Source organism: Vollenhovia emeryi, unplaced genomic scaffold (genome assembly GCF_000949405.1).
Source record: "Vollenhovia emeryi isolate VEMERY1.0 unplaced genomic scaffold, V.emery_V1.0 DF939232.1, whole genome shotgun sequence".
Lineage (NCBI taxonomy): Eukaryota > Metazoa > Arthropoda > Insecta > Hymenoptera > Formicidae > Vollenhovia > Vollenhovia emeryi.
In genome coordinates this window covers 99,831-113,947 of record NW_011967134.1, presented here as the reverse complement: position 1 = coordinate 113,947, position 14,117 = coordinate 99,831, and the positions used below count along the sequence as shown (strand labels likewise).

The following is a 14,117-nucleotide window of genomic DNA, read 5'->3' as shown; positions in this document are numbered from 1 at the left end:
GAATGCTCTGTGTAAAGTAAAATCTACCACGTGCCACTTCCGCCGGCATATCGAAAGACTGCTACTCGTGAAGTAAAACAAATGTTGAAATCGTCTGTAGGTGTAGAGACAGCTGCGTATTGCACGTGTATCGCACGCGCCTCCTGATACCTTGGAGTTTTAGCACTATATATATATATATATATATATATATATATATATTTAACACTCATTGAAATTTCTAGTTTCATTATAAGTGTCAAGTGTTTGAAAAAAAAATAAAAAGGTTTAATATCACAAAAATTTAGAAGAAATGTACAAATGGTGTTAGTAGAACATAACAACTAAACAATACACCGAGAATTCATAACAAGAAAATTGAAAAGTTAGATGATACGAGTTTGTCCTGGTGCAAAGGGTTTCGTTCTACGTATAATATTTCGTAGAAGGCAGTGTGGATGTGTGTATGTGTTACGAATTGTAAACTTTCTCAAATGATTCACAAACTTTGCGTCACTGTTAACAATCGCGATTTATTAACTCTCGAGTTTTCTTCTTCGTATTTGTAACTTAATTCGTTATAGCTGTTTACATAGATTTTGAAAACTGATTCTTTTGCACAGTCTGCAGGATAAATTCAGAGTAAACCTACAATGTTATATTCGCAGATTTTTCATTACTCAAACTGCAGGCATAAAATATTCTTCTAACTAGCTTCCAAAAAGAAAAGGAAATTTTTAATTTTTTTTCTCATCATCAACCGTCATTTTATTATGTGATTTATCATGTAATATTGATTTATTTCAATATAATATCAATTAATTCGTGTTATAGTGTAATCCTGTTTCGTTTCAAATTATAAGATTGCTGCTAGTACTGGCATATAAGGCACATAAGAAAATGATAGACAATTATGACAACGAAGATTACTGTTATCTGATAGTGATGAGTAAAATCAGCTCTTTTTTTATAACCTGTTAATAAAAAATAATTTTTCTTTGCAGAATTCAAGATAGAAATAAATTTACGTAACCATTGCATAAGAGGACGAACAATTTCTTTGCATTGGCGCAATCTCTCAAATCGGCCAAAAAAGTAGCAAACAGCAAAAAGAAATAACGAAAAACGGATTGCAATCTGCACTCGAACTTTTGCTATCAAATTTGAGAGGTCATGGTCTCTGCACGTGCACAGAGCGTGAGTTGAGAAATACGAATACTTCATCTTTCTTTTTCCTCCTCCCTCTCCTTTTCTCCTTTCCTCCCCCTCTCTTTCTCTACATTTCTTCTCGATTACATCTGCCACGATGAAAGTGAACGCGATCATCCGATTGCTCTCTTTTCGTGGAATTGCGAGGTAACAGTCAATGGGAATCTATCAGTCAATCGCATTCAATGGTCAATAAAATCTTATCGGATGCAGATCCGACGCATCAGATAAGACCGGCTATATCGATGGATAAAATCACGGGTAAAATTGTAGCTGACGTGTTGAGAAAAGTTTATTAATCATATTTATTACCGTTAATTATTAATATCCTTTTCAAAGGTAATTTTTTTTTCTTTCTGTGAATTTTTATCGAACCAAAGTAAATCCGTATACATTTGCCAGAGGTGCGATTCTTCCTTTACCCATTTATTGTCACGTAATAAAGATAAATCCAACAGTTATTGTGCGCGCCGATCAAATGAATCAACATAGAACCATGGATATGACGCATGACGCCTTTGACGCGAGTCTCGCGATGCGAGCAATCTGTCTCATTCCCTTCCCAGAATCGGAGGGTAGCAAACAATGCGATCTGTGGATCATTTCGATCGGTGAATGAACCCTTATCGCCAGCATCGGACATGAAGAAAAAAGCGCGAAGAGCGAAAGTTGCGCGAAATCCGAGTAAAATTATCTCTTATTCGTTGTTCAATTCGATCATTAATCTCGGTATTTCTTGTTATTCAACAACTATAAGACCAGTCTCTCACAGTTTAACCCTTGTGTATTAATGATCGTCATTAAAAAATTTGTATTCCTTTGAGAGAACAAAACATTTTTAAATATGAATCACGGTAAAATTGAAAAAGCAGCTAACGCGCAATGCGATTGTAGCATTGGAATTGTATTATAAGTAACATCTTAAAAAAGATCTCCATCTCAACGAACGCAACAGGAGATATATAGAGGAAAGAATTGAAACACTCTGTTAAAGTTGTGAAACTACTAATCGGCGATCAAAGATTGAAGAAACAAATATTATAATATCGAGAGGATCGTGACAGAAAAAGATCGTGACCACCTTAGGATCTCGAGTACCTAAATTCAAAGGCTCGTGCCCGAGATAAATCAACAAACATGGCAGTGAGGGTGGGGACAATCTTCGCTTTCATACGGTTGTTAGCATAGGGCCCGGGCAGTCTTCCGACGGTTGCGCTTTGTTTCGGGCTGTATATTAAGTATCGCCTACGCATACAGACCTGCGTGAAGCGGAATAGCTTTTAAAGCTCGCGAGTAAATATTTTTGCGCGCAGGAAAGGACTGTACGTTTACATGGATGCAATAATCCAAGTATATACATATATATACGTCTCGTAGGATAGCGCGTTTGATCGTACCGCACTTTCGATAAAAATTATTTTTCAAGATAAAAATTGTATATCGTTGTAACACACTTCGTTGTAAACTAGCTAGTTGAATTCCTTAATCGTCCTATCAAACGACCTATTCTCTAGTTAGAAGAAATCGCGATTTCAAGTGACATTAAAAGTGACGTGCATATTTCGTACTGTCTCCATATTTCCGAGACGGCAACTGAATAAATTCCCGGTAAATGAGGAACTGGAGTAAAACGATTTTCTATACGAGATAACCGCAGGGCTCGGATAAAAACGCGTTGTAACGATGTCAACGAACGATGCTACGCGTAATAATGCAATTTATAATGTTACATCGCTATTAATTTTTCACAAATGGTCTGATAATAAAAGCGCCAATAGCACATCCATACACCGCTTTAAAAGACGTCGAAAATATTTCGCGGTCGACACGTAGTTTATTCACCGGTTATTCTATTTTTTCGGCGCTAAAATAATTTCATCCTTGAGAGACGGCGTTTTTTTCAAAGACGAAGAAACGAAAAAATATCATTTTGCCAGTGAGAAAAATGGAGCAAAAGTTTTCAAAGGTTTAATTTCCGTTCACACCTGGCACATTCGCGGATCCGTTGCATCACGTAACGATAACGATAACGATCGCCACTAACCTGGAGAGTGGGCCGCTGGGCGAATGCGGCGCGGAGGGGCCTTGGTCGTGTTGGTCCTGATGATGATGATGGGGGGTACTGGCGGCATGATGCGTGTAGAGCGAGTCAATGTACAGCTGATCGGACACGCGCTCGGCTTCCTGCAATCCGTGATTGGTCTGCACCGACGGTGGTGGTTGCATAGCCGTAAGATGCGTAAAAGACTGCAATCTGCCCTGTTCAGTGGGACTATAACTCTCCTGGGCCTGTCGATGTGGCGACGAGAGATCCTGATCGTCGTGCGGACTATGACTAGAGGTCGGGGAACCGCCGACGGTCCTCACCGATGGAGAACCGCCGCTAGTCGGAGGGGCTCCGCCAGCGCGGATCTGATGTTGCAAATAAGACTCCTCGGACAATACGTCCTCCAGGTGGTGCGACGTATGATGGTGATGATGATTGCTGCCACCATTGCTGGACGTAGTGCTCGACGCATTGAGATTCGAAAAGAGTACGCCTAAATAATCGTTCCGTGCACCCCTCATGGCCACGGCGATGCTGCTCACCCCTCGATCCACATCCTCGTCGTTTTCCTGGTGATGTTGCTGCGGATCCTCCAAATGACGATGAGCGGGAGCTAGAGTGGTATGTTGATGTATCTCGGATAAGTGATGGTGATGTTGCTGTTGTTGATGGTGATGGTGGTCCGTCGTCGTTGGTGAGAGCGTCTCGGTTCCGTAACGATGCATCGTGGAGTGAGGCATGTGACTGCCAGAGCGGCGCCCTTCCGGCGCGATGGAGGCCTCCGTCGGGTGCCGGTTATCCCCTCCCTCGGGAACCGGGACCTCTCTCGCCCCAAGTTGAACATACTGTTGCGCCTGTTGGTGATGGAGTTGCCTCGGCGGCGGCGGCGGTGGTGGCGGCGGCGGAGGTTGCTGCTGCTGCTGCTGCTGCCGCTGCTGCTGCTGTTGACGATGATGGTGTGCGTCATGCTGCTGCTGTTGGTGGTGCGACTGGTGGGGCGGGTGTGAAACCTGTTGCTGCTGCTGCTCCTCCCTCATATCACCGCCCCCAAAACTTTAAGGGTTAAATGAAAATAGAAAACACTTTTATCAACTAACATGTGCTTTCGATCAGTAAGTTTTTATCCGTCGATATATTTGAGCGGTAATATTTATTGTATTATTGTCAACAATATTTTCAATATTGTTGAAATCGTACGTGTATAATAATCACTCCAGAATAAGATTTTCCAGAATAATTGAGAAACACAAAAAGAAGAAGAAAAAAGTGAAACTCCACGCAAACTGTAGCGAGATAGTTTTGTTCCGCAATTATAAAAGGGGTAACATGCCGCGATTAAATTACATCGTTCTATCATAGTGTTTTATACAGAATATTCGTTTTGATATTTGATCGGGATATTTGTTCCGACTCACCTCTCGTGGATTATATGTGTGGGATGATAGTCGAGCTCGTGAAGGGTATAAGTGGTGCTGGGATCAACTTCGTCGGTACGATCATCGGCAGCAGCGGCGACGGCGGCGACCGCAATAGCGACTGCTTCGGCACCGGTTGGCTCAACCATGGCGCCATTTTCCATTTCCGCCTGTCCCGCCTCCAGCACGCCCACACCGCTATCCTCCTCTTCAGTCTCCCCGGTCGCCACAAATGCCAAGTGTTGCTGCTGTTGCTGCTGCTGTTGCTGCTGCTGCTGCTGCTCCTGCTGCTGCTCCTGCTCCTGCTGGCCGACTTCGTGCCCGATGACGTCCTCGCTCTTTATCGTCGTCGTCGCCACTGCTTTCCCCTCTTCCTCCTGCTTGACGATCGCTTCCCTGGTGGACTGCGACGCTGATTCCGTCGCCCCGACATATCCGATCAAGACTGTACGATCAAATCAATTACCTATTTCATGTCTCATTCGATAAATTACCAATGTATTGAAGTATGAAAAATCCTAGCCATGCACCTGTACTTTTAAAGAGAACAAGTAGAGGTAAACATCATCGAAACTCTCAACAATGAATACCGTAGTAGTAGCGTGCCTATCGTACTAGTACATGCGCAATTGCGCATGGCTGTCACACGTGTGCTTTTCCCCATTTATTCATTTTCGGTGTTTCGAATCTATTTTTCGGAAATTAAGCACTTTTACGTATAATGTTCCGTACTTCATTGTTCAATACTGTCGATTTTGAATACTCAAGGTGCATCACGAGGAGATTGCTTACACCTCTTTTGTGTGTGTGAATTGGTAAAATATGAATTATGAATTTGTGTTGTATGTAAAACCGAAAGTCTTTAGCCTAACTGAAATGAATGAATTTCAGTTGCGTGCCCGTTCTACTTTCCAACCGAGTAACCGCGGTCGCATAATAACCGCGCAATAAAAACCGCAAGAATATGTTGAAATCGATCGAGATTCGACAGACGCGTAGGACACAGTGCGTGATGACACCGAGTAACTGTTGCTAGCCGGTATGTTACAAAAATAACTACGTGCTCTTATCTACGCGTCGTTAGTGGTGGCACACGCATTCACGCACTCACGCACTCACGTATCGATGGACACTGCGTGCATGTACAAAGAAGTGAGAAAGTGATAGAGGAGGAGAGAGAGAAAGAGAGAGAAACGAGGCTAATAAGAGTAAAGAAACGAGAAAAGAATGATTTTACGAGCTGTTCTCTTGGGACGATAAAAATATTATTTTTAATCATCGAGGGGTTCACGCGTATCACGTTAGGACCAACGAGCACATACGTAGCGATCCTAGTCTTCAATTTTATTTATTTATTGAAATGTTATAACATGTCGATTCTCGGCAATTCTTCGTATATTTCAAATAATTGATGCGAAGTGCACGCGGCATACCGCACGTACGCTCTCGCTCTCTTAATAGACCATTGTCTGACCTCGAACGATGTAATATGGGTCGATCGTGACGATTTGATGCATAACTCGATTGTCCATGCGGCCGCTGAGTAATCTGTCGCACGAACGTGCGGCACACGAGGGAAAACCTCAAGAATGTCACGTGCGCCCCGAACTAAAACTGATCTGATCCTAGCTCGTGACTTAGCTCATCCGACAAAGTTCAGACATCATCATACACTATGACTAATAATTAGTTTTATGTTGAGAAGTCGAGAGAGAAAGAGAGAAACATTTCCCATTGAAAACTGCTCAAATTAAATTGTCGTATGAATCAGTAAGTATTTGGCGCAATATGGAAAGATCCCACGACTTTATTTAAATCCCTCCCAAACATAATTATAATTAAAAATAAATGTTAAATTGCGGTATCGAAAGTAATCGTAAATATTCGTTCTCCACTATCATCTTTACTCGTTCTTTTCGACACAGTTTTCATATTATGCAAAAGAACAATTTTTGTCCATATGTACATTAATTAATTTCCGTATTGATGTATACTTTTGTACTACTCTACTATCTTTATACAAATCTATATGATAAAAGATCTTTTGCTTGAGGAATGCACGGATTCAATAGCGACTTCATTCAGGCTACCGTAAGTAGTATCACCCCTGATGACGGTATATCGACCGTTTAACATTGGACCGACCTTATTGACATTACCTAATCGAATTGGAAAGGTCAGGCTCATTGGATTATCTGCTGCTGCCGCTCGACGAATTCTATTAAAAAACATATTTTGCACAAAAGGTCCAAGTACAGTTTCGCTTTGACCAACCTCTGAAATAATGTAAATAAAATGTACGTTTATACGCGCGGGGTAGTCTGGCGCGTTACCGATAATACCGCCTGTCAAAGATTACTCTCTGGACATGAAAAAAATAACGTGCGATTGTAAGAAATGTATTTAATAGATTTTCTCACATTTCAATTTAAACATTAAACTTTTTAAATATGGTTTTTAAAAACAGATTCTTTCTTCATCGATGATATCGAACGATATTAGAATAACTAAATTATCCCTTTGAGAAATAATCCCAAATATTATTTTATTCGCCAATCTTTTTCACACACACATACACACACACATTAATTCATAATAATTAAATATATTTTTACGCTTTAGTAAATTCTATGAAAAAAATGCAAAATTCGAAAAATAATAATGAAACGTAAAATAACTACGTTAACGTAAGTTTAACTTTGTAAGTTTAATTTAAAGGCTTTAAAAATCAACGGAAAGGAATTAGCCGCCCCCTACGTATTATCTACAACGAGGAGATGCAGAGTTGCGACCCCGATTAATCATTCAATGAAGAAAATATACGCAACGGACATGTGCGTTTGCAACGAGGAGGACCTTCTTCATTGCGGCAATAGTAAAACAAATAGTCGACATGGACGGCAAAGAAATACGCATGATCAATTTAATTTTATGGTAGTTGATATTATATTAACACTTTGAGTGCCATGTCCACTCGTGTCTGGGTGACGCGTAAATTTCCGCAAAGACCTCGTCTTCCATCTGTGAGCGACAGTCTTATATCTGACCGATCAAAGATACTTTTTACTAAATATTTAAGAAATTGAAGAAATAATACAAATTTTATTAAGATATTACAAAATATTGAAATGATATAATAGATTTATCAATTTCACGAAATCAGCTTGGAACTTGAAATGATAATCAAATATCATTTCTTTATGTCAAACGAATATTTCCTACCTATAAAGTTTTATAATCAATATATTTCATCTTTCTCTTCTTGTATATATGTTTTTCTATAAGTTTTTAATTTTTTGAGATATTATAAAAAAGCGACATTCCACGAATCATCCCCTAGATTAACATTTCATAAGATCCGTCTGTCTTTATTTAACTAGTGCTCTATCATATACTTATATCATACTTGTACGTTTGTCGTTAGCAAATCTGTATTTCTTTGAATTGTCTATTGCAGTGATACGCAAGGTGCGCGTAATATGAAGCCCTTAAAATGATTATAGCACGAGAGCTAAGCGTTTATTATCCCTCGAGATATACGCGAGAATTGATGGTACCACTTTCCTGAACGGTAGCCGCAAGAGCGAGTTTCAGAGTCACTGGACGAGCGGAAGAGGTTTTGTACATCGAGGCCAGAGGTTGCTCTTATCTTACAGACCCCCACAAAAACAGTCTCTGTTATCCGCAATACGAACGTGGTGCGTATATACATCGATGCGGTTTATGACGAGATTTTCAGAGATTGAATAGCCTCTTTATCTCTATCTCTCGTGCTCCCTTTTTTTCTTTTTAATCTCCTCCTCCATTTCTCTTTCTATTTGACGAAATATTTCACCGTAATAATTTATAATACCATAAATTTAAACAAGCAGCTTATTTAGATAAGATTTAAAAAAATTATGATAATAGAAATACGTAACGTAGATATTCGATTTATTTTAAAATCAAGGGAGAAAGGGAGGACAGGAGGAACGAGGCGAAGACTCGAGAGAAATAGAAATAAAGAAATTTATACAAGACACTGGAATAACAGAGAGCGCATTGTAGGCAGATGAGGCGAGGCGCGGTGAAGCGAGATAAAGTGAGGTGAGGGAGTCGTTGGATCAGGTACGGCGTTGCGCTAGGTATAGGTACACGTTCTGCCTATTTCCGATAAGAAGAAGGCCAGGTGTTCTCGCGTACATCGCGCCCACGAGGGTGACATATTCTCGGCATACCGTTCGTAAAGCTGTAATTTATAATCTGCGATTGACATTCATATGCGCAAGCAAAAAAAAAATGATTCACGGTGATTGAGTCGCCTGCTCGTTTATTTCAAACTGACACGTATAAAAACTGATAAAGCGAAACCTATGTATCATCGCAGAGCGATCAACATATTAAACGATTCAACGTATTAATTAGATAAAAGAGTAATAATTTTTCAAGAAATTAAAACTCCAAAATATATTAAAGTTGCGCCAAGCAGTCTGTATAATATCACTTTTGTTGATGAGATTATTACGTTAGCTTTATTTAAAAAAGAATTTTCTTGTTTCTCTTTTGATGACTCTATTCGCAATGAATCAAAGACGAATCGTGGCATTTGAAACTGCTTACGCCGCTATATTCACCATCGGAGTAATGTGTCGTCGCAGTGTCTGCCGCTGAAGCTGCACCGACGATTGCGACTGCTCTTGCAGATTAGGCTACTATGCGACTCTTAAAAGGCGATAGAAAGCCCGCAATCGCGGTGTGTACTCCACTCGCCGTACGCACGCTTATGATAACTGCTGGCAGTAGAAATAGAAGATAATGCAATCGCTGTATAATCATACGTAACTCATTCATCCCGTGGCTCAAGATAGAGCTAATCTGCTTAATGTTACGCGTTCTCGTATCCTTGATAATCTTGTCTCGTATCCTTGTCTATTTTTGCTCACGTAGTATCTACTGGAGGCACGACTGAACGATTTAAAGGTAAAACACATATTCGAACATTTTCGGCAAAAAATTGGAAAAGGATAAAACGCACATTTCATTATCTTCTTTTTCTGTATAGGAAGGCCACTGGACTACATTTGACCACAGAATGATTTGAGAGATGTATACGAAAAGTATAAAACGATAAGTACACTTTCTTTTCCATACATATAATTTCTGGCTCTTAAGGAAAACTACTATAACATGCAATACTACAAAGAAAAATTATAATTAGAGAACACGCGTGAGACAAAGCGCAATAAATTTAATAAAATTACTAAATTTTTATATAAAAGAGAAGATGCATATGTTATTTCCGTAACTTTAATGAAGAGAGATTGATGTTTATACATGTCGTATAAATACAGTGATTGGCCAATGCAAAACCACAAATAGATCGTGATAAATCATTCACGTTTTGTGATCACAACGACACCTCGGTATCTTAACGCGGAGCCGTACAAAACTACTACCTCAACCCGATAAAATGTGATAAGGCTGATAAGGTGATACGAGACGGCACGCGACCACGATACGTGTTTCTCACACTTGCACGTGCAGACGGTGCAAGAGAAAAGGAAAAAACGACCTAAGGCATTTTAGCATTACCGCGTCGATTATCATTATCATTATATTTACATTCCTATCGTATGTAAAACACGATAATATTCTCTATCATAACAAATATAGAGCCGGCAAAATTATCATTCGAATAAATTATGATTTTACGATGAGCCTATAAATCATTGTTACGTATAATCAAATTTAAGAATACAAGACCTTAATCTAATCAATTAATATTAATATATCAAATGTGGAATTGACGACAATCCAATGCCTAATACGATATAATTACATAATATGAAATAATTTATTCAGAACTTTTCTAGCAATTATCGAGTTTGACCATTTTCCACTTTTATTATACACATACGTACCTATCTGCTTCCCCTACATGAGCTTAGAAATGTGTATTCGACTAATTGTCGTTAGATAATTAAATTATCTTACTGCATAAAAGAACAATCTCATACAAATTAACGTTCAATTCGATTTGGTTTCCATAATATTTTCGCGACTTTTCGCGACATGACATACAAATGAAAAGAAAATGGGGGCTAACCCAATTAGCAACTACCAGACGAACAATGAGCTGTAGCTTTATCACGCAGTGTCTGCGCACGGACAAAGAAGACGATCGTCGATGACGTGGGAAATAAGACGAGAGAGACATCACGCCAATGGAAATTTCGCTGCAGTTTCGAAGACTTCATTGTACGACAAAAAGGAAGACGTGAACCGTATTCTATTCTCAATCACGCTAACTCAAAGGCCTTTGAACTTTCTCCCTTTATTTTCTTTTTCGATTTATTGCTATGGAATTAAACTGAATAACATATAGCTAAACAAAAAGGCGAATAACTTTTTTCTATTTTTCAACATTTATCCATGAAGAAATTAATTAGTTCTTCAATTGCTCAATAATTCGATTTTAATATAATATTATTAAAGCGTTTGAGAAGTAAAACAGAAAACATTCTTTAAAGGAGAATAAACTTGTGGAATCGCATAAATGTTTCTAAAAAACAAATACGCAGATTGCTAAACTGCATATTAATTATATTTTGGCACAGAATCAGATTTCGACGATTTGGACAAATTCGTTAATAATCCGAAATATATTGTCAAAACGCGAGACGCATAATCTTGCTATAAACCTACCGAATACACGCGCGTCAGCTATTAACTACCTGACGCAGGAAGCATCAGGTTCTCACTAACGAGCTTGAACACACGTGTAACTGACATGCGGTATGCGGCTATCCTGAATAAAACGATTGCCTAATTAAATCTTCTGTGGAACACTTGTGATAAGCCAGATTGATTGATCAGTTTATATAATGTTGATGAATAATCAGTTCGGTTAGAACAACACAATGCATATAAAAAAAACCATGCCGAAATGTTTTCACATCATATTATCTACAATTTTAAAATAAGCTTTAATATTATAAAATTCTAGTTACTAATTTTCTGTTAATATTATTAATATTAATATTATTATATTTGAAATTTTATTAACACGTTGACTCTAGGAGATTGTTACTAAAATTTGATATTAAAATCTCATGTTCAATATGTGATATTGTACATATCACATTTATATTTTAGTTTATCAATATGTTAATTTAGTATAAAATTATATTAAAAAATTTTAGATTTCTAATTAAAAATGACTTGTGAATCATTAATAATCTTATCTCGATACAGATTAGGAAGTTTAATCACAAGAGAAAAAGATTGAACGATCAAACTTTCTTAAAACGCTAAATTATACATTATTTCGAAGTTAATGGGTAATAAAACGAAGAACCCAAAAAGTTATGAGTCGGCTGGGGAGCATCAGCGCACCACGACAGACTCAACGTGTCCGCTTTCTTTTCTCCGAAATCCATTCGTACTTTTTCTGATGTCAAAAGGATTAACCGTTCTCATGAGAAAGTCAGTTGACGTATCTTAATCCTACATCTCTTCGAAAAAAGTATTACAAAAGGTGCTTTTTCTAGTGATTTCATAGGAATTGTGGAGAACGATATTATGGTTTAACTTCAAATTGTAACAGAAGGGAGAAAGTGTTTTTAAGTTTTTTGAAAGTTAAAACATGTTTAATGCAATTTTTTGTTTACCACATATGCAATATTAATTAAGTATTTCATAATAGTATTATACAATATTTGCATAGTGTCGCGGATTCCATTTCTCTTTCTCAATCAACTAAGTACGCTTTCAATTGATTTCCAAACAAAAAAATTAAACTGTCTGATCCCAAGAATATAAAACTTTATTCTGACAATGAGTGTCTCAACTAATGTGTTTTTTAACACGATATTCGTACAACCTATCGGGCCTTCGTACATCAATCAGTATATACTCGTTCGCAGCCGAAATTAACAATTACAACCGATAAATCGTTTCGTTTCAGTTTGAGGAAAGCTTCTTGCGAGCAAGTGAAGAAAAAGAAAGATACATATATGTAACAGTTGCAAGAGCAGGAGCAGGAGCGAGAGCGGCTCGAGAAAGGGTCACTAACCCCTATTTATCTCGAAGACTCTACTCTCTTTTATCTTCGCCTTTATTATAAACAACCTCGAGTCTGTTGATTTATAGACTACTTCTCGCTCTATTTAGTCTAAGTACCAATAACGAATGACTGGAATTTATTTGCGAGTTCTCGCATTGCTACAAAGAAGCTGTTTGGTTTCTCATCATGAATATATTTCGTAAGAAAAGATTTTATTGTTCACACAATCTTTCTTAAAAAATGATATGTAGCTATCTTGTTTCCCTTGATGAAAAATTAATTCTTTGAATACTATAGGTATTGAAAATATACATATACCATACATGACTGCACTATGGTCTATGTTCCTTTTAATTTTTTCACTCGTATGAAATTAAGGCTAATAAATAAATAATATCAAATAAGCTTGAAAAAAATGCAAGTATCTTAGCAAAAGCGAAGCTTTAGCATTTGTACTGGAAAGACTAAATATGTAACTGTTACGTAATTTATTTCTAAATGAATTGTTTTAATGTGGTTATAGCTGAGGAACACGAACCAGACACGCGGCCCCAAAGAGCTCGTGAGTCCTCCTTGTATGTACAATCCCGTGCAGGACATTTCGACGAAGGAAGGTAAGCAAATATTGAGAGCGGCGTGCGGAAAAGCCGCAGAGCGGTTATTAGCGACGTCTTAAAGAAAGAAACAATGTCGACCAGGTGAGAGAGAAGGTGCCATAAACCAAACCGGAAGCGGGGTCCCAACCGAGACGAGCCAGGATATTTGCCATTTCCTCATGGGCTAGTGGACATTTTTTTCTTAATTGTCCTCGCGCTATTTGTTTTCTTTTACCTTGTGAATGAAGACAAGAATTTTATGAAAAATGTCGGTAATCTCGGCATTTTTGCTTAACAATTTGTACGAAAACACTGAGTATTTCAATTGAAAAAATATATGTACGTACATAAAAATGATGATTCAAATAATTAGAAACATCGAATGTACGTACAGAGATATCGATTGAAGTAATCAAGTCTTTCTTTCTCTACGATCATAAATTCTTATATCTATAACAGCGTGTGTGTTATAAATATAAAAGCTGCATTCGGGCCTTTTATGTGGGCATCCGCTACGACATTTCGGTCGAAAATTTGTCGACAGGTTTCCTTCTGTCTCCTTCTCGATGAGTTTCAGCCGTTACGAGCAGCGAAACAACGTAACACAGACAGCGTGGCGTAACGCGAGAAGGGCACGAATCACGCACACAACGGGGTGTTTAAGGATCCATCGCTTCTTAACACCGACACCTCTTGGCCCTTTCTTTTTTTTCTCTGTCAGATCGCCGCCTACAATTTAAGCGCCACTTCATAAATGACCCTTGGAAAGATTATCAACCAACTGTCCTCCAGTGTACAGATACGCTTCGCGATATCCGATGCGCGCG

At 38.3% G+C, this 14,117-nt stretch overlaps 1 protein-coding gene across 4 annotated transcripts in view; it reads right to left on the bottom strand.

Annotated features, from left to right (window-relative positions):
* Positions 1–14,117, bottom strand: part of LOC105560350 (box A-binding factor-like) — a 58,273-nt gene that overhangs the window by 21,223 nt on the left and 22,933 nt on the right. For all 4 annotated transcript variants that reach the window (XM_012009394.1, XM_012009396.1, XM_012009395.1 and 1 more), the window contains 2 exons: positions 4,651–5,095; positions 3,233–4,288 (listed from right to left, as the gene is read on the bottom strand). In XM_012009394.1, coding sequence (XP_011864784.1) covers positions 3,233–4,288; positions 4,651–5,095 — 1,501 coding nt within the window. The remainder of the gene's footprint in view (positions 1–3,232; positions 4,289–4,650; positions 5,096–14,117) is intronic.